Source organism: Microtus oregoni, unplaced genomic scaffold (assembly GCF_018167655.1).
Source record: "Microtus oregoni isolate MIOR12 unplaced genomic scaffold, Mior012 000025F_ref0000491, whole genome shotgun sequence".
Lineage (NCBI taxonomy): Eukaryota > Metazoa > Chordata > Mammalia > Rodentia > Cricetidae > Microtus > Microtus oregoni.
The window spans coordinates 15,037,802-15,058,699 of NW_024543084.1; the positions used below are offsets into that span (position 1 = coordinate 15,037,802).

The window sequence follows — 20,898 nt, forward strand, 5'->3', positions numbered from 1 at the left end:
GGAATTGAACTTGGGCCCTCTGCTGGAGCAGTATGCCTGTTATCTACTCAGCCATCCCTCCAACTATTGGTCTTTGGTTTGCTTTTTGAGACAGGGTTTCTCTGTATAGCCCTGGGTATACTGGAACTCTTTGTAGACCCGGCTGCCTTTGAATTCAGAGATTCATCTGGCTCTGCCTCCTGGGTGTTGGGATTAAAGGCATGCACCACCACAGACCGGCATATATATATATATATATATATATATATTTTTTTTTTTTTTAAAGATTTACTTATGTTTATTTTATGTCCGTGAATCACATGCATGCAATGCCCACGGAGGCCAGATGAGGTCATCGGATCTCCTGGGTTTAGAATTACATATGGTTTTAAGCTGCCATGTGTGTGCTTTGACTCCTACCCAGGACCTCTGGAAGAGCAGCCAGTGTTCTGAAACACTGAGCTATCTCCCCAGTCCCATATTTTTCAAATTTCCAAGACAGAGCCTCATATGTCCTAGACTGGCATCAAGTCCACTGTGCAGACCTTGATCATTGACCCTCCTGCCTCCACTCCCAAGTGCTGGGGTCACAGGTATGTATATCATTTTCAACTAGGTAACATTTTAAAAGTCTGAAGAGGGGCTGCCAGGTAAAAGGGAACTTAATGATTCCTAGGACCCACATGGCTGAAAGAAGGAGCCCCTCTACAAAGCTATTTCTGAGGGCGACACATGAGAGCTACTTGTCACAAAAACACTCATACACAATGTAAAAAAGAACATTTAAACAACACTTCAGACATGACTAGCTAGTAGGAATTTATAAGTATGGTCACTTAATCAAAATATGAATGTCTTTTGGTAAAGTAAAAATTGACCCCACGATGTCAAGAATATGCATTTTAGCATATTAAAGTAATAAAAAAGCCATATATCCCTCCATCCTAACGGAGATATTCCCCACTCAAGGCATCTTGAACTCATCTGGCAGAGCCAAGCAGCACCACAGAAAAAGCAGAGCTTTTCCAGAGAGAAGCACAGACTGCGATGCCCAAATGGCCCTGGGCACCATGAATAAATGCCACTATTAGCAGCATGATTGTGTTTACACTGTCGTGATGACTTTCATAAAAAGAAAAGGGGCTTCTAGGGAAAAAACACACACACTGGGCTTGGGAAGACAAGGGCGCACTTTATATTTGAGCCACTGAGAGGAAATCTCCCGCCGACTTCCAAATGCCTCCCTCACCCGGCCTCCTGGGTATCAGCCCAGAAGAATCCATGACACAGCTGGACAGAGGGTCAGCCTTTCTGAAGGTCTGGAGCTGCCGACTTCTCCCACAAGCTGGGCTTCGGCTCCTCAGACACGGAACTCGGCCTCTGACGAGCCACTAAGGAAGGCCTCCTGAACCACTCCTGTTGTGACGTGTCCAGGTCTCCCCATTACCAGGGGGGTGACTAAGCAAATCACCTCAGGCCTGGTTTTTCCCCCAGTGTGGACTTCTGGTCCCCATGGCGATGACACAAAACGAAACCCTGTCCCCAGCAAGTACCCTCTTGTGGTTATACCAGGAAGAGGAAGCTGAGGCCGGGCCTCCTCAGTGGCAGCCTAGGAAGCACGCTCCAGGGAAGCGAGACAGAGTCCCCTCACCTTTTCCACGTCGGCTTTGGTCACATTGATGTCAGCGTCCATCTTCTCGAAGTACTGCTGGGCGCGGTCGGCCTCCTTGCAGTCCCGCTCGAAGCGCCTCTTACTCTGCAGACAGAGCACAGCCAGGCAGTGGTCATCCACCCGCTCTGCCTCCTCTAGAGGGACCCCCGCGGGCGTCCTCCCAGAACCCATCCACCACGCCATCAATTCCCAAAGTGACTTCCGCATTTGTCCACGTTACAGTGACCCCTCTTTAGTGGAGGATTTACCTGCCTCCACTCGAGCACTTTTTATGAGTGTGTGTCCCTGCTTTTGTGCACACGTGTGTGCGTGTGCACAGAGAGGTCAGAGGTCAACACGGGACATCTTCCTCCATCACTCTCCACCCTAAGATTTGTTTTCATTCTGATTGCATGTGGCTGTGTGTGTCTGAGAGGAGTGCTGGCACCTTCAGAGGCCAGAGATGTTGGGCCAGGAGCACCCAATATGGATGCTAGGTGAGTTTCGCCCCACTGGGCGCTGGGTCCTCAGGGAGAGCATCAGGTGCTCTTGATTGTTGAGCCATTATCTCTCCAGCTCATACACTTGGCTTTCAGAGAGATCTCTCTCACTGAGTCTGTAGCTTGCTGATATGGCTACACAGGCCGACCAGCCAGTGAGCCCCTGAGATCCTCTTGTCTCTGCCTCCCCAGTGCTGGAATTCTATGCACCCAGCTTTATAAGTAATGCCGGGGATCCGAACTCAGGTCCTCGTGCTCCTGTGGCAGACGCTAAGCCATCTCTTTTCAAGCATTTCTGGCTCAGCACTTTGCTTGCCATTAACAGTTCTAGGAGCAAACTAATGAAGTGCAAATGAGAAAAAGTTAGGCTCCTTAGTGGTTTTTGCTTGGATTTTACTTAGTGAGCCATTCAAGCCCTATGAAGACTGAAGAGAGACTCTCTAGGGAGATACTGGCTTAGCGGCCAGCTTCCCACTTACTGACTCCAGTTGCTTCCAGCACGTCTCGATGTGCTGCTGGGCCTTCCGTCCATCATGGAAGTTCTGTGCAGGAGGAAACAGAGCAGGGTTAGCCCCTACACGCCTCATACTATTGCAGGAGGAAGACCCTCCCACCTGCTTAAGTAGCTTTAAAGACTTATGTTTACATTATATGTGTGGCTGCTTCCTCTGCATTCAGGTCTGTGCACTGTGGGTGTGCAGTGTCCCTGAATAAGGCACCAGATCCCTTGGGGCTGAGTTACAGAGGACGGTGAGCCAAAGTGTGGATACTGGGAACCAAATTCAGGTCTTCTGTAAGAGCAGCAACTGCTTTTCACTGCTGAGCCGTCTTTCCAGCCCCGTTAGTAGCCTGCAGGTACCATCTCAGTGGACGTGTATCTGCCTAGTATGTGTGAGGCCTCGCAAAGCAAATGAACAAACACTGAACATCTAGTCTGTGCAGTCCAAAAAAATGTAGGAGTTCATGCCGGGTTCGGTGGCTCATGCCTGTAGTCCAGCACCTCTGTGCTTGAGGCAGGAGGATCTCCACGAGTTCAGGCCAGAGTAGAGTGGGATCTTGATCTCAAAAAAACAACCAAAGTTTAAATAATAGACAAGTTAAAGGGAAATGAAAACAAGACTGGCTGCAAAGTTCCTTTTAAGGTTTTAGACATAGCAATATTGAATGTGAAATTGCACACGGCTTGCAAAAACAACAGCACTGCCTTACTGAGATGGGCAGCCATCATACCGGGAAATGTGGCACACTTCTTTAATCCCAGCACTTGGAAGGCAGAGGCAGGAGGATGTCTGTGAGTTTGAGGATGGCCAAGACTGCATAATGAGACCCTGTCTTAAGAGAAAAACAGACAGCAATCATAGGGGTCATTTTTCGAGCGGCAGTGAATTCCCATGTTACAGCTGCCCCTCCAATGAACAAAAAAATCGTATTTCTTAGCTGTCACCCCCCAACCTCTCCTGACTTAGGAAACCAGCCCTGCGCCTCTGTGAATCTGCTTCTTCTGGATATGTCACGTAATGGAACCACAAAGGCTGAGGAATCTTGTGATTGGCAGGATACTAATATTTTATTTATGTTATCATTCACATGCAGGATGCTTTTAACATTCATCCTGCTGTAGCATTTATCTGTCTATCAATTCTTTTTTCTGACTGAATAACGTTCCGCTCAGTAGATGTACCACGGTCATGCATCCATTCATTGGTTGGTAGTCTAGGGAGAATATAAACATTGATGCTTTGAGCACTGCTGTGAGCTTTGTGTGAAGAGACATCACATCTTAGAATTTTTAAAAATGGTAGCTTTTAAAAAATAATTTATTTTCGTGTGCATTGGTGTTTTGCTCGAGCGTATGTCTATGTGAGGGTGTTAGATCTCCTGGAACTGAAGTTACAGACAGTTGTGAGCTGCCATGTGGGTGTTGGGAGTTGAACCTGGGTCCTCTGGAAGAGTAGCCAGTGCTCTTAACCCCTGAGCCATCCCTCCAGCCCCTCTGAAAATGTTTTATTATTGTGTTTAGGTTGCATATGATGTGTGTGGTGGGGTTGTGGAGGCCAGAGGACAGCTTGCCAGTTTGTTCTCTTTCCAATGTGCAGATCCCTGGGGACTAAACTGCATTGCTAGTCCTAGAGTCTTTTCCAGCAGGCATGTGACAGCTATTAACCTCCAAGAGCCCCAGGGAGCTGGATCAGGACAAGCTGCAGAAGGGGAAGAGATGGACTCAGTGAGGGGGACAGGGGCTCGGGGGTCTGACTGAGCGTGAGACTGTGGGTGACTCTGAAAAGGGAAGACTCTGGGATGGAGATTATTACCTAGTAACACTGCAAGTGGGAGGACTTTCACCCAAACTCTACAAGCACTCTAACACAATGGGTGGCTTTTGATTGGTCGAGCCACTGGGAGTACAGGATCAGATCCGAATTAACAAGAAGACCTGGGTCTTTGAGGTAGCTCAGTGGATAAAAACGCTTGCTGTAAGGACTGAAGCCCAGGGTTTGATCCCGGAGTTCCACATGGTGGAAGGAGAGAACCAATTTCTGAAAGTTGTCCTCTGACCTCTGTGTATGTGTGATCCAAGTGTGTGCACATGTCCTGGGTCCTGGGCTCTGAACTACAGAGAACTTATTGGGTTCTACATGGCAGGAGGAGAAACCAAATCCACAGAGCTGCCCTCTTGCACACCGTGACACGCATCCCCCTCCCCATGCCTAATAAATAAAGTTGTTTTTTTCCTTTCCTTTCTTTCTTTCTTTCTTTCTTTCCTTTCTTTTTTTTTTTTTTAAGTCCAGGATGACCCTGCCTTTGGCCTGAATTTCAGAAGGAGGAGCCATGGTGTGAGGAGGGTAATTTTAAGACTGGTATTTCTAGAAGACTCTAAAGTCTGGTCCAGTGTGGCCTGGGTCTGAATGCTGGGAAGGGCTGGCATGAAGCCTCATCGTAAGGTGGGTGGTTAAAGCTGGTAGACCACCAAGGATGAACGCTTTGGAAAAAGAGAACACTATAGATAGAGGAAATGGTGTCTCTCACCCAGCACCCTGAAATCCCCCGTTCCCTTTAACAAATTTCTGCCAGACAATAATTGGATCAGTGGACCTTGTCTGCATGGCCAGAGGCTGCAGGGCCTGTGCCGGCTAAAGGGCTCTGCCCTCTGGGGCTGATTAAATTTGTTGCCTACAGCTGCCTGGACAGTGTGGCTTCCAGTTTGGCTGAGACTCTTGACCAAAAACACAGTAAACTCTGAGCTCCTACAGGGTTTGCCCTTGACTTGGAGGACAAGGGACAGTAGCAGTTCCCCATCTGATTGTCCTGGTAAATGTCCTTAGGTGTCCAGACACACATGCACCTCTGGGGAGATCAGAGGTTAAAGTTAAGTGTCTTCTTCCGCCATTCTCCACCTTAGTTTTTGAGAACCTGGAGCACATTGGTTCTGCTAGACTGGCTGGTCAGTGAGCTCTCGGGACCTGGCCACTTCTGCTTCCTGTCCCTGGGTTATAGGTGTGCAGCGCCATACTGGGATAAAGACACGGGAGCTAGGAACCCAAACTCAGGTCCTCATGCTTAGGACGCAAGTGGCTAACCACTGAGCCATCTCTGAGATCTCTAAACGCCCCTTTAATAGCCCGTCCCTTGTTACCCAGTCTGAGGCCTGCTTCTTCACGACAAGGTACGCTGGATGGCACTGACTCACAGAAAATACCAGGTCTCCAACATCCAACCCCTGAGCATACTTGAGCCCCCCCCCCCCCCAGTCAGACCTACAATTCAGAAGAGTCCTGGGACAGCCAGGCACCAGGGAAGGCTGAGGAGGGGACAAGAGCAGCCTTTTGTCCAAACAATGATACTTTATTGTAAGGGTATGTATTCTTGTCTCCAGAGGTCAAGTGTCACCGTTCTGGGTTCTTCTGCAGTTAAGTTCTGACCATCCTGCAACATTTTTTAAAGATTCAATTTTTTTTTAAATTTTAATTATATGTGTCCAAGCATTTTGTGTGCATATATTTTGTGTATCACTTGCAAGGAGGTCAGAAGACTTTGGAATCCCCTGGACTGGAGTTATAGATAGTATGAGCTTTTATGTGGGTACCAGGAACCGAATCCAGGTCCTCTGCAGATGCTCTTAACTGGGAAACCATCGCTCCAGCCCCATCCTTCATTTTTTAAGTCTCTACAGCCCAAAGGCCTTGTCCCTTGGGCCTTCACTTTTTAATCTCACAATGGTCACAGGGGGTGGGGGAGTCAGAGCCCAAGACTGAGAGTAAAAGAGCCAGGGGCAAGGTTGAGGGAGAATCATGCAGTTGACTGATTGCTGGATACCAACACACACACATACACACACACACACACACACACACACCCTCTGCTGGGGAGGACAGGAAGCTATGAACAGCTCTGTAGAAAGGAAGGAGGCCAGGAAGAAGGCAGAGGGATGTCCTCAGGGGAAGAGAGAGGCAGAGAGGAAGGAAATAGAGTCCTTTTCAGACCAGGAGAGCTAACCATGCAGTCAGAACACTTAGGGGTCTTTAAGTTTCCTACTGAGGCCTTCTCTCTACAGAACAGCTGTTCCCACTTCCCAAGCAGGACAGTAGCGTTCTGCGGCCTTCTGGAAAGTGACTTGAGAGTCAAAGACAAAGCCAATAGGTGGTAGACAAATGCAATCCTTAACTCCGTTGGCTGAGGCAGGAAGATGGTGGTTCAAGGCCTGCCTGGGCAACTTAGTATAACCCTGTCTCAAGGTAATAAGTAAAAAGAGGGTTGGAGGTTTGTCTCTGCCCAGTTCTTAATCTGGAGGTCGCGACCCTTTGGGGAGGGTGAATGACCCTTCACAGGGGTCACACATCAGATATCCTACATATTAGATATTTACATTATGATTCATAACAGTAACAAAGTTACAATTATGAAGTAGCAATGAAATAATTTTATGGTTGAGGTCACCACAACATGAGGAACTGTATTACAGGGTTGCAGCATAGGAAGTTGAAAATTACTGGCCTCATGGTAAAGGGCTGGCTTACCTGGTCTCGGTGCCCTGTACCACCCCCTAACACAAATACATGCAAATAAAAATAAAGCAGATAAGCAAGTTGAAAATGAAAAGTTGGGGTTGGAGGGACTGCTCAGCAGTACTGTGCCTGCAGAGAACCCGAGTTCAGTTCCTAGCACCCATGCCAGGTGACTCACACTGCCCAGAACTCCAGCTCTAGAGGCTGCAGCACCCTCTTCTGGGCCCCTGTAGGTACTACACTCATGTGCACAGACACACAATTTCAAAACAATAGAAATAGCCAGGTGTAATGGAATACACCTTCAATCCTAGGGATTGGGAGGCAGAGGCTGGTGGGTCTCAGTTTCAGGCCAGCCTGGGCTATATAGTGAGATCCTGCCTCAATAAACAAACAAACAAACAAATAAATAAATCTTTTCAAAAAATTTATATTGGTTAATTCTGATTAAAAACCCAGACAGGCTGGGTGGTGGTGGCACACGCCTTTAATCCCAGCACTCAGGAGGCAGAGGCAGGCGGACCTCTGTGGGTTTGAGGCCAGCCTGGTCTACAAGAGCTAGTTCCAGGACAGGCTCCAAAGCTACAGAGAAACCCTGTCTCGAAGAAAACCAAAACACCGCCCCCCCCCCAAAAAAAAACCCCACAGGAAATTCCCTGGCCATCCTCTATATAAGTGTGTGGGAATTGCATGTGTGCTGGTGCCGTGTACCAAACAGGCTGGTGGTTGGGGGCAATCTCCCTTGAAGACACCTCAATTCCCAAGACACACACATTCCCATGATTAACCAAACACCTGAACATGGCAGTAGGCACACAGGAGGCAACGTTCCTTCTAGTCTTTCTCCTGGAGGGTGTGCCCCCGACTCCCGAGAGCCCTGCGCCCTCCTCAGCACCCAATGCCTGCCTGACCTTAAGCGGGTGTGCGTGTGTGTGTGTGTGTGTGTGTGTGTGTGTGTGTGTCACCAGCTCCAGCTGGCTCCCTGGGGGGAAAACAGTGCTTTGAACAGCTAGGAAAGTTAAACAAGCGCAGATCTGCCAGATGCGTTTGTTGTTTACGAACAAACAATGGCCAGGCGCTTCTCCTCTGGACAGTGAGAGAGTGTGTCCGAACCGTGCCTGCTCATCTCTAAAGAAAGAGGGATTGTTCCCAGGACAAAGATGCAAGGACAGCTTTGGGGCCTGGGATGAAGTCACCACCGCTCTTCCCTCCTGTCAGAAAAGGGACAGGAAATACCGTCTCTGGGGACCCAGAGGAATGCTAGCTGCTCTCCCTGTAATAAGATGCTTTGGGTCTCTTTTTAAAAACACAGTAACAAACTAAGAAGAAAGAAAAGGAAAGAAAAGAAAAGAAAAGAAAAGAAAGAGAAGAGCCAAGTGGTATCCTAGGTCACCTACAAGTATTATTTTCATTTCGGTTTTCGTTTGTCTTTTTTGGTTGTTAGGGTTTTTTTGGGGGGGGGTATTTTGTTTTGTTTTGAGACAGGGTCTCTCTGCAGCCCTGGCTACACTGGAACTCACTCGGTAGACCAGGCTAGTCTTGAGCTCAGAGATCCACCTGCCTCTGCCTTCCTAGTGCTGAGATGAAAGGGGTGTGCTACTTCACCCAGCCCTCAGTTCAGTTTTGAGTCTGTACGGGAGAAACACCCTTCAGAGAATGGGCTAACTCAGTGGGTAAGGCACTGGGCAAGCGTGAGGACCCGCGTTCAGATCCCCAGAGACCCTCGGAAAGCTGAGGCACGGAAGGGAGGAGCCCTGGGGCGCACTGGCCAGCCAGCCTAGTCAAACTGTCAGTGAGGGATGCTGTATCCAAAAATAAGGCAGTGAGCAATATAGGAAGGCACCCCAAAATATGACTTCTGCATGTGCATGAATGGAAGATTAAAAAAGAGAAAAAAACAATCTAATATCATTGGGGGTCTCACACATTTAATCCCAGCACTTGGAAGGCAGAGGCAGGTGGATCTCTGAGTTTGAAGCCAGCCTGGTCTACATAGAGAGTTGGATAGCTAGGGCTACATAGTGAGACCCTATTTCAAAAAAAAAACACTGGATGGTGTGGCTTGAGCCTGTAATCCTGACATTTGGGGGGTGGGGTAAAGTGGGGTGGGTGGGGCGGGGGCTGAGGCAGGAGATTGCTAAATTTGAGGTCAGCCTTGGCTACCTACATAATGAGTACCAAGCCAATCAGGACATCCAGACAAAGGACAGTCCCCAAACAGTAATAAAACCCAGCAGAGAACAACTGAAATCTAGAGAAAAGCAAGTGTCGGCTTACAGGGGAACGAAGGTGACATTTCTGTGGTGACTTTATAGCCCTGCAGGCTGACATGCACCTACCACTCGCGCTGCAAGGAGACGTGGCCCTCTTTATACCCAACCACTGATGGTTAGAAAAGCAAACCAGAGCACTGTTGTGGAAACAGCCACTTAAACACAAACCAGGGAAAATGAAAAGACTACGCTCACTCTGTCCCGGGAGCAGGCACTCGTCTGGAATCTTAAACACAGCTAGGATTCCAGACGGAAACAAAAGGGGACATAGAGACTTTAAAGGGCAAAGACAGAAGGGGCCCCAGACAGCACGTGTGGGTTGGCTCCTTGGATTGGCAGGGCTTTAGACAGGGCCTGACTATGTAGTCTAGCTGGTCTTGAACCCTCCACCCGCCCCCCCACCTCAGCCTCCCTAGTGCTGGAATGACGAGTGTGTACAGCCCTGGTTCCCTTTGGAATCTGACTGCAAATCTGTGGGGTGTGGGCTGATGTGGGTCAAAGTGATAACACCTTGTGGAAGCCGATCAATCCGCCCATCTGGTGCTACGAACTCCACCTAAACCCTAAAAGAGAAACACAAAAACGGATACAGCCAAGCATTCTGCTATCAGTTCGTAAGGACTATGCTCCGGAATCCATAGATTAAAAGTCCTTCAATGCGGGCGTTTCAGGTCTCATAAGGACACCTACCTTGTCACGCTCAGGGGAGTGCCTAACCTACCACACTGATCCACAAGGCATGGTTTGGGTCTGCCTTGGCCAATGGATGAGGCTGGGTTTCCTGGCTTTATTTCTCTAGCTGCCCCTTTGTCCTTGGCTCCCCCCAGTTTTCTGGATAGGTGCCCCACCCAGAAAGCTCCAACCCAGCACCCACACACTGTGTTTAATCTCCCCTGCAAAGTCATCCCTGTGTGCACATGCCTTAAGGCCCGATCCTCGCAGACCCTAGGTTAACTCCAGTGAGTCAAGGACCTTCCCAGACTCCGAGAACATTTCTCCCCATCTCTTCCAGGAGCACAAAGCTGCTGCTTCTAGGTCAAAGCAAGCACCTCCATGATGGGTTTATGGGGGTGCCAGGTGGAAAAGAGAAACCTCCAGCGCCGCATGGCTGAAAGGTCGTCTTGTCAAATTCCGTCACCCACCAGAGGACAAGTGCGGGCCCAGGCGCACGCAACACCAGAGTGCGCCATGCCTGAAGCTCATTAGATCCAGGACAGAGTAACGGAGCATAGAGAGAGGGTGCGGGAGAAGGGCAGCCCGGGATAACCTTGGAACAGAGGCTAATGAAATGCATGGCTGAGTCCCAGAGGCTGGGGGATGGCCCTCTGCAGTGACGAGCAACCTGCAGATACTCTGAGGTGCCATATCTGAGCCTGAATTAAGGAAAAGGAAGAGGGAAACTGGGCCTTGACCTTGGATGGTCTTCAGAGCCCAGGTGAGCGTGAGTGCCCGAATCACTAGAAGGGTAGTTAGTGGCACTCTTGGATCGGCGTGATGGGAAAGACAGTCTGGTGACTGCAGAGTACAGGACGCACTGGACGAGGAACAGCTGGGAGTGGGACAGGCCTGGCAGTGACTAAAACACAGAGCCAGGGAGTTGCTTTGCTGACTCCAGGGCCAGCATGGAAGCAGAGAGCTGAGGGAAGAGGTGCAGTGTCATCCTCTAGGTGACACAAGGGACGATGAGTGGAGAAAAAAATCTAAACTCAGAACATTTACTGACCCACCAGGACTGTATGATAGACAAGAGATAGGGGCTCTAGCTCAGAAGTAGAGCATTTGACTAGCATGCCTTAGGTCCTAGGTTCAATCCCAGTATTGTCAGAGAGGGAGAGAGAGGAAAGCAAAGGAGAGAAAGGGAGCGAGGAAGAGGGGAGAGAAGAAGAAGGGAGGCAGGGAGAGAGAGAAGGAACGTCCTGATCGTTTTTTAAGCACATAAAATCAAGGAAAAAATGTAAACATCCTGTCAAGGAAGCCTGTTGCCCCAATAAACAATGATGCTTACACTTCTTTGGCTCACGCCATGGGTGTGGCTCAGTGGCCCGGGCTCCATCCCCAGCTCCCTATATATGGGGAAAGCTGCTGCTTGTTTACCATCCTGGCTCTTAGGAGGGACAGGCAGTAGGATCAGGGGCATCTTTAGCTACATAGTGACTTCAAGGCCAGCCAGGACGTCAAAGACCCTTTCTTAAAGCAAACCAAACAATCAAAACCAATAAAAAAAAAGTCTCAGGGAAAACGGTTAATGATCTAAACACTTCCGGCCCTCTGCAGGTGTCTGCCGAGCTTGTGAAAGCTTCTAAAGCCACTAAAGGCATCCAGAATTGCTTCCTCTACGACTTCCTAGAGAGTTCCTGGGGAAAGCAATGCTCAGCACCTGGTGATCGATGAAGCCGATTTTCCAGCTGCAGAGGGAAGCGTGCCTGCCGCTCTGCTCAGGCTGGTGAGACCATCTGGGCTCCTCAGTGGAAGCCCCACATCTCTACAAATTCCTTCCAAGAGATTAATGGGTTTCACTGTGCCGGACCCCAGATGGACACAAAAGCAGAGCTCAACCAGCTTCTAAAACTCCAGTGAGTCCCCGCACTGCACAAATGTCGCCAACGGCACTATCTGTCATCTACTCAATGACCTAGACCTCAGATAAGCTAGTCCAGGTCTCACTGACGGGTTCAGAGAAGCCTGGAACCCGATCTGTAACTCTGCTGGAGACTGTTAATCTAATACATGAACAGGGCTTCACTGAGGACCGTAAACCAAGAGGCTGAAAGTGCTCCTGCTTTGAGCTCGGCTTCCTGGGAATTCAGTGGGGTGGGAAGGCAATCTCACCTCCCACAAAGGAAAGCGTTAGGCTAGGTGCAGGGGGGCAAGTCCCCTAACCCAGGTGCAGTGGGACAAGCCCGCTAACCCAGGTGGACAGGAATAAATCGGTTAACCCAGGAGCAGTGGGACAAGCCCGCTAACCCAGGAGCAGTGGGACAAGCCCGCTAACCCAGGTGGACAGGGACAAGCCCGCTAACCCAGGAGCAGTGGGGTTAAAAAGAGCTGAATATAGAATAGTTTAACTAATCTAAACCAGTCAGAACCAGTAAGCTACAAATCAACAAAACAATAAAAAGTACTTAAGCAATAAACAAACTGGACCGGACACACACCTCAGAGTAGAAGCTATAAATTCATTTATGAATGAATGGCTAGAACAGAAAGATCTGATTATTAAAGCAATCTGTTTTCCAGAGGACACACAGAAAACAACTAGGAGAATTGAGGGTGTAAACTACGGTGCACTGAAACGGCTCAGCCAGCATGTTAAAGACGCCTGCTGCACACATCTGGTGCCCTCCTTCAATCCCTGTATCTACATAAAGTGGAAGGAGAGAATAGACTTCAGGAAGCTGTCTTCCCACCAGCAGAGCCCTGCAAACCAGTGCCATCCAGCTTCTAAGACAGACTGAAGTGTCTGTGGGGCCTTGTTCTGATCATAGCAGAAACCAGGGAATAATATCTTCTGACCTGTACCACTAAGGAAACTCGGGGACCTGGAGAAGAAGGTCTGCAGGCAGGGGCTGCACCGTGCAATCCATGGCCTTGTGGGTAAGCTAGGAAAACCACTAATGAAGTCAAAGCATGCGGGCAGCCACGCTTAGCCCTGAGGTCCAGGCTGCCTGGGTGTCACCCCCAGCTGGACCTTGTGTGACCCCACAGACCCACACCGCCTCCCTATGCTCCAGGCTCCTGAGCATCGGATAACATCACAGACCTTCAGGGTTAACCTGAAGTCACAGCCAATGTCAGTTACTGCTCTAAAAGTGAGTGCAGGGCTAATCAACCTCCCAAACCATCAGTATACCAACAAACCGGATGTAACCCTTCCAACCTTTTGATCTCACTATGTAGCCCTGGCTGCCTTGAAACTTGCTATGCAGACCAGGCTGGCCTCAAACTCACAGAGACTGGTCTGCCTCTGGCTCCCAAGTGCTGGGACTAACGTGTGCACCACCACACCTCGCTGTTTTTGAGTCAGAATCTCTTGCAGCCCAAGCTGGCCACAAACTCACTGTGCAGCCAAGGAAAATCTTGAGTCCATGATCTTCTTTCCTTTCTCTCCCAAGCAAGTTCCATGGCACTGCCTTTTTTATTCTATTTTTTAAATTTATTTTGTATCCATGTGTGTGTGCACATCCTGTGTGTGGAGGTCAGAGGACAACATGTAGGAGTCCGGTCTCTTCTTCCACAATGTGAGTCTTGAAGACCAAACATCAGGACTGAGGGCTGAGGTCTTATCCACCTCAGCCTTATCCGTCTTGGGCTCTCGCTGTCTCTCTCTCTCTCTCTCTCTCTCTCTCTCTCTCTCTCTCTCTCATACACACACACACACACACACTTTTTGAGGCAGTATCTTGCTAAGTATTCAGTTTCATCCTCCAATTTGTAATCCTCCTGCCTCAACTCCCCCCCCCCATGCTGGGATTAAGGGCCTGTGTGACCACATGGAGTTATGCATTCCTTCAGAAGAATGGTGGCTAAGCTATAGGAAAGAAGACATCACAACACCACATATGAAAATACCACAAATATGTATTTGCTGACAGACACTCTTTCTAGTATTTCTTGAGATTTCGCAATGTACTTAAATGTCAGTCTACTTTAACTGCAGTCGGCTTCAACAAATAGAGTTGTGTTTGCAGGTCCTCCTGACAGACCGTATGACTCCCAGGCCTGGACTAGGGACTGGGGACACTCCTTAAAAACAAAAGGAGGCTTCAGTGGGTGACAGCACTGGCTGCTCTTGCAGAGGAGATAGGTTCAGTTCCCAGCACCCACGTGGTAGCTCAGTCTGTGACTTCTGTTCCAGGGGATCCCGTACCCTCTTCAGACCACTTTGGGGACCAGGTACATAAACATAGGCAGGCAAAACACTCATACACATAAAATAAAAAAAGTCTGTTTTTGTTGTTGTTGTTGTTTTGAAACAGGGTTTTTCTGTATAGTCCTGGCTATCCTGGAACTTGCTCTGTAGACCAGGCTGGCCTCAAACTTGAGAGATCACCAGCCTCTAACTCCCAAATTCTGGATTAAAGGTGTGTGCCACAACACCTTCTTAAATAAATCTTAAACAAAACAAAACAAAAAAAACTTTTTAAGGGACATGATTTGAGTGCTGGATGCTCTCACAGAGGCCTGAGTTCAGTTCCCAGCACCCATGTCAGGTGGCTCAGCTCACAACAGCCTGTTAGCTCCAGTTTCTAGTGGATCAGATTCCTTCCTCTGGCTTCAGGGGGCCTCTGCACACATGTGGTATGCATACAAACCAACTGTCTCCGACTCTGTCTCTCTCTTTAAAAAACGTGCCAAAGCTGTGGACATGGTGGCCCATACCTTTAATTCCAGCACTCAGAAGCCGAGGAGGCAGTTATCTGTGAGGCCATCTGGTCTATATATAGTGAGTTCCAGACAGCTAGCGTGGTTACAGGCAGAAACCCTGCTGACTCAAAAAGCAAAAAACATAAACAAAACATTGCAAAGCAAGGGAAGGTGAAGTGGGAGAGGCCAGAGGAACCTGGTAATTGAAGTGAGGCGGATGGGAAAGTCTGCTTGGAGAAGGAAACTTTCATTCGGGAGAAACAGGCCCTGAGGTGTGTGGCAAAGGCTTTCTGAGGGAGAAAACCCTGCACAAAGACCCTGAGGTCAGAGCACAGAGTGGCCAGCCAGGAACTACACAGCTGGAGGAGAGGGATGGGGGAGGGGTGCTGCTTGCGGCACTTCCCATTTTCTGACTCAGCCCCCTGACAGAACGGACACCTGCTAAGGAGGGAAAAGCAGTTTCAGTTTGGGGAGCCTGCTACAGTGCTAAACTGTGGGCAGAGGGCCAGTGGCAAGAGCACAGCAGAGCCCTAAACAGGATAAAGACAGAAAGCTTTGCAAAGGTCAAGCGAGTTCACAAGCAGGGCAACAGGCCAGGCCGCCGCCAGAGCCCATGTATTTATTTTATCTTTATACTGCTCAGTTCTGTCCACTGCTTCCCAGCTGTTTCCCAAAATACAATGCCTTTAATCCCAGCACTCAGGAGGCAGAGGCGGGCAGATGTCTGAGTTCGAGGCCAGCTTGGTCTACAGAGTGATTTTCCAGTACAACCAGAGAGATACAAAGAAACCCTATCTTAAAAAACACAAACAAGCAAAATGCCTTTCTTGATGACTGGTTCAGTAGAGAATGTTGTAAAGCTTAGGACTCCAACACACGGCTGGTTCCTCGATCTTGGAGTTGTGGACATGCGGGCCAGCTAAGTGGATGCGACGAGAGGCCTAACAAGTGGGCCCTGTGAGCTTCCACTGACGGGACACCAGCTACAGGCTCAGGTAAGAAGCTCAGCAAATAAAGGAATCAACTCCTCCAAGCTGTCTTCTGACCTCTAAACATACATCATGACATGTATTAGTATACTCACATAATACACACACACACACACACACGTTGGCCTTGAATTTCCAACCTGCTAACTTCTGCCTTCCACGCACACCATCACACCTGATTCGGATTTTATTATATATATTTTATGTGTATGAGCATTTTGCCTGAATGTGCGCAAGTGGACCACATTTGTGCTTTGTGCCCAAGGAGGTCAGAAGACCTCTTAGAACTGGATTTACAGATGACTCTGAGCCACCATGCGGGTGCTGGGAACTGAACCTGGGTCCTCTGCAAGAGCAGTTAGTGCTCTTAACCAACGAACCCTCTCTCCAGCCCCTGTTTTTTGTTTGTTTGGGTTTTTTTTTCTTCTAGATAGGGTATTATTATGTCACCCTGGCTGGTCTAGAACTCATTATATAGACTAGGCTGGTCTTGAATTCACAGAGGTCCACCTGCCTCCTCTACTGCTCACGTGCTGAGATTGAGGCCTGCGGTACACATCTGCCCCCAACCCCCGTTTTTGTTTAAGACAGGGTCTTACTATGCAGTCTTGCAGACACGGAACTCATTGTGTAGCCCATGTGGCTACTACATTTGCAGAGAACTTTCTGCCCTTGCACGAGCAGTACAGACACCCCAATATACATTACCGATTTCCTCTCCTGCTTCAGCTCCTGCACGTAGCGCATCAGGTCCACCGTGATCTGTGATGTCATGTTCTCGGAGATGACCTCATGCTGCCCGGCATAGTCGTTCATCTCATTCAGGGTGGAAAGAAACGCCTTGCATGCCGTGTACCTGGAGAGAGAGCACACCGGCTCTCCTCAGAGGAGCCCACCTCCCTCCTCACACACTGTCCACAAGGAAAGATTAATTAAAATCCGGCTGCTCCGCACCTGCCTCCCGTGGGAGCTTGCCAGTTTATTACACAACGGCTCGGAATTAATTATAACAAACACGGCCCCAGGTGTTCTGTGCAGCACAGTATCTGGTTCTGTTCGTTCCGAGTCCAGAGATGGTCCTAAACCCACCCTCCCGTGTTCACTAAACACACCAGGCCCCTGGACCTATACATCACAGGCGCTGTTTCCACCACGTACAATGACCTACCACTGCTGACTGAGACAGGCACAGTGGGTGAACATGAAGGCTTCAGACTCTACGGGACAGAATTGCCGACGCTAGGACAATGGTTCTCAACCTGTGGGTCACGACCCCTTTCACAGTAACTGCACACCAGATGTTTATGTTATGATTCACACCGGTAGCAAAATCCCAGTGATGAAGTAGCAATGAAAATAATTTTATGGCTGGGGTCACCACAACATTTGGAACTGTACTGAAGGGTCGCAGGATTAAGAAGGTTGAGCCCCTCCTCGGAGGCTTATACCCCAGGCTGCCTGTCCATGCTTGCAGAGCCTCCTGAAACTCTCTCTGTTTACTTCAGTGGAACCGGTCTGGAGTGGGTCGAGTGGCTCAGGGCCAGGGAGGTAAAGGAAGTGTTCTCACTGTTGCCGGAAAGTTGAAAAATGGCACAGACAGGAAGGTGGGCTGGGACTTCGTGAGCACGCACTTCCTGCCCCTCCCCCACAACCAGCACCAAGCACACACATCTCACCACACATCCACCAGCAGCGGACATACTTGTATTCTTCTTCTTCCTTCGAGTTCTTCTTGGGCTGGTACTTCTTTGAAAGATTCCTAAGACAAAAATACAAATTTGTCACCTTCTTAGGAAACACACAGAGAAGTCAGGAATGAAAGAAGACCTGTGTGCTTTCCTAGTTTATTAAAAATTCCAAAAGTTACGCAATTAAAATCCATTTGTGGCCAGGCGGTGGTGGCGCACGGCTTTAATTCCAGCACTCAGGAGGCAGAGACAGGAAGATTTCTGTGAGTTTGAGGCTAGCCTGGTCTACAAAATGAATTCCAGGACAGGCCCCAAAGCTACAGAGAAACCCTGTTTCAAAAAACAAAACAACAACAACAAAAATTTGTGGGGCCAGCAAAATGGCTCAGGGGTAAAGGCAGCTGGGCACCAAGGCTAATGGCCTGAGTTTGATCCCCAGGATCCCATGGTGGAAGAGAACCGACTCCACAGAGCTGCCCTCTGACCTCCGTGTGCCACGGCAACACCCCCTCACACACACATCATACACGATAATAAAAAATATTTAAAAACTGCCAGTCCAACAGATGACAGGAGACTCACCTCTGTGATTTGTACATACACCTACACACATAGACTGTTCTTCTATAGACATGTGAGTATGTAGCAGATTAATACACACAGATTTTCTGTAAGGGTGCGTATTGGAGGGAGAGAGGGGAGGAGAAGAACTTCATAAGGAGAGATCCTCTCAGATGCATGCAGTAAGACTAAGTCACTGAAGAGTCAGCTGGGGGACAAAGCCACTGCAGAGCCAGGCTGGAGGGGACAAAGCCACTGCAGAGCCAGGCTGGAGGGGACAAAGCCACTGCAGAGCTAGGCTGGAGGGGACAAAGCCACTGCAGAGCCAGGCTGGAGGGGACAAAGCCACTGCAGAGCCAGGCTGGAGGGGACAAAGCCACTGCAGAGCTAGGCTGGAGGGGACAAAGCTACTGCAGAGCCAGCTGGAGGGGACAAAGCTACTGCAGAGCCAGGCTGGAGGGGACAAGGTCACTGCAGAGCCAGGCTGGAGGGGACAAAGCCACTGCAGAGCTAGGCTGGAGGGGACAAGGTCACTGCAGAGCCAGGCTGGAGGGGACAAGGTCACTGCAGAGCTAGGCTGGAGGGGACAAGGTCACTGCAGAGCCAGCTCGGAGGGGACAAGGTCACTGCAGAGCCAGGCTGGAGGGGACAAGGTCACTGCAGAGCCAGCTCGGAGGGGACAAAGCCACTGCAGAGCCAGGCTGGAGGGGACAAGGTCACTGCAGAGCCAGGCTGGAGGGGACAAAGCCACTGCAGAGCCAGGCTGGAGGGGACAAGGTCACTGCAGAGCCAGCTCGGAGGGGACAATCGGAGTGGTCAGGGTGAACATGGGTTCTTTGGTGTGTGGGAGCTGGGTGCCGTGAAGAGTCCCATGGCTACCCTCCAGGTATTTTTAGTGCAGTTTGAAATAGTAACTGTTCCTTTGTTAGCCATAACTTACAAACTGAAAACACCTCACATAAAAATTCCCAAAACTGTGAAGTTAAAAAAAAGTCACTTCTTTAAATCCACATTCTCTTTTTAGCTTCCAGACCTGCACAGCCACAAAAATAATTTCCATGCTACATGGAACTGAGGGAAGCTGAACCTACTACATGTGGTAAGGGCTGCTCCTAAGGACCAGCAAAAGGGCTCACTGGCCACCAGGTCTGATGACATGAGTTTGGTACCCAGCACCCGCCCTGTGGAAGGAGAGAACTGATTCTCACAGGTTGACCTCTGACCTCCACATGTGCACTGTGCTGCCCCCCCCCCCAATAAACAAACAAATAAAAATTTAAACAAACAAGTTCTGTAGTCCAGGCTGACCTTGAATTTGTGATGATTCTCCTGTTTCAGGCTCCTGAGTACTGGGATGACAGCCCGGGCCATCAAGCCCACTAAAAAGGGTACTCTTTTCCCCAGGATTCAATACATAGCCAGGAGGGCCTCAGACTCACAGATTTGCCTGCTTCTGCCTCCAGACTGCTAGAACTAAGAATGTGTGCCATCGTGTGCACCCACAGGTGTGAGACTCCCCGTTTACCATCAGTTCCTAAGTAAGGAGAAAGATCTGTTATGAGTGATAGTCTGTTGAGACCCTATGTAGCCCTGGCTGTTCTGGAACACTTTATGCAGACCAAGCTGGCCTCGAACTCACAGAGATCCACCTGCCTTTGCCTTCTGCGTGCTGGGATTAAAAGCATGTGCCACCATGCCCGCCCCCAACTTTTTTGCAAAAGTCTGAGCGTGTGTGATGTGTGGTATATTCGCATCCAAGCATCCACACACACACACAGCAGCCAGGGTCCTGAGCTCCCTCTCTCTGCCTTGTTTCCCTGAGACAGAAGCTGGAACCAAGCTGGCAGTCAGCAACTCAGTGACGGTAAAGTCTCCACGCCTTGCAGCTCTGAAACTATAGGCATATAAGGCCATGCCCAGCTATTTTTGTGGGTTCTGGGGATTTGAACTCACAACCTCATGCTTGACTAATATGCATTCTTACCCACTGAGGCAGCTCCAAAGCTCCAAGTCCCAGGTTCTTTTCACTATAAACCCTTCCCAACCCCTTGTCTAGGGACAGGCTTCCTGGCCTTGTATTAAACTTTTTTTGTTTGTTTTGTTTTTTAAACAAAAACAAGCATGCAGGGAAGCCCTTAAAACATCACTTTCACATTGGTGGGATCCGCTGAGGAACAGAGTGTGCATCCTGTATGAAACCAGCTTTTTGGGTAGACTAACGAGAAGGGAAGAGGAGACTAGGAGTTCATGAGGCTGCTGGCTGAGGCCCAGCCAATGCTAGGAACCACGGGAGGCTTTCAAAGCCGATCTTTGGGCCCCTTTCCAGGTGCTCTGAACCAGGACGGCCAGGGTGGAGCCCAGGAATGTTTGGGGCTGTTCTTCCTTTTATTTCTCTGAACCACAAGATATCTGGATGATGGTGGCAGGAGAAGGGTGCTTTCCCAGCAAAGGAAAAAGACTGCATAGAAGGTGACCAGGACCCTGGCTGGAGGCACTAACTAGTAATCCCAGCTACTCAGGAAGTCTAGGCAAGTGGATCCTAAATTCAAGGCCTGACTGGACTGTGGAGTCAGTTCAAAGTTAACCAGGGCTTTTATGTCTCAAATATAAAATATAAAATGGCCAAGTGGTGGATACCTGTAATCTCAGTACTCAGGAGGCAGAGACAGACAGATCTCTGTGAGTTCGAGGCCAGCTTGGTCTACAGAGAGAGTTTCAGGACAGGCTCCAAAGCTACACAGAGAAATCCTGTCTTGAAACAAACACACACACACACATAACCAGGATGTAGTTCAGTGGTACAGAGATTGCAGAGAGACAGAGAGAGAGACAGACAGACAGGGGGAAAGGGGAAGGTTTGCATTATTAGACAATGAACAGCTGCAGTAAG

At 49.3% G+C, this 20,898-nt stretch overlaps 1 protein-coding gene across 16 annotated transcripts in view; it reads right to left on the reverse strand.

The window, feature by feature from the left end:
• The window catches only part of Fnbp1 (formin binding protein 1), a 124,491-nt gene that overhangs the window by 55,809 nt on the left and 47,784 nt on the right, over positions 1-20,898 (reverse strand). For all 16 annotated transcript variants that reach the window (XM_041674168.1, XM_041674178.1, XM_041674182.1 and 13 more), the window contains 4 exons: positions 17,462-17,518; positions 16,468-16,615; positions 2,610-2,672; positions 1,631-1,735 (listed from right to left, as the gene is read on the reverse strand). In XM_041674168.1, the coding sequence (XP_041530102.1) occupies positions 1,631-1,735; positions 2,610-2,672; positions 16,468-16,615; positions 17,462-17,518 (373 nt within the window). The remainder of the gene's footprint in view (positions 1-1,630; positions 1,736-2,609; positions 2,673-16,467; positions 16,616-17,461; positions 17,519-20,898) is intronic.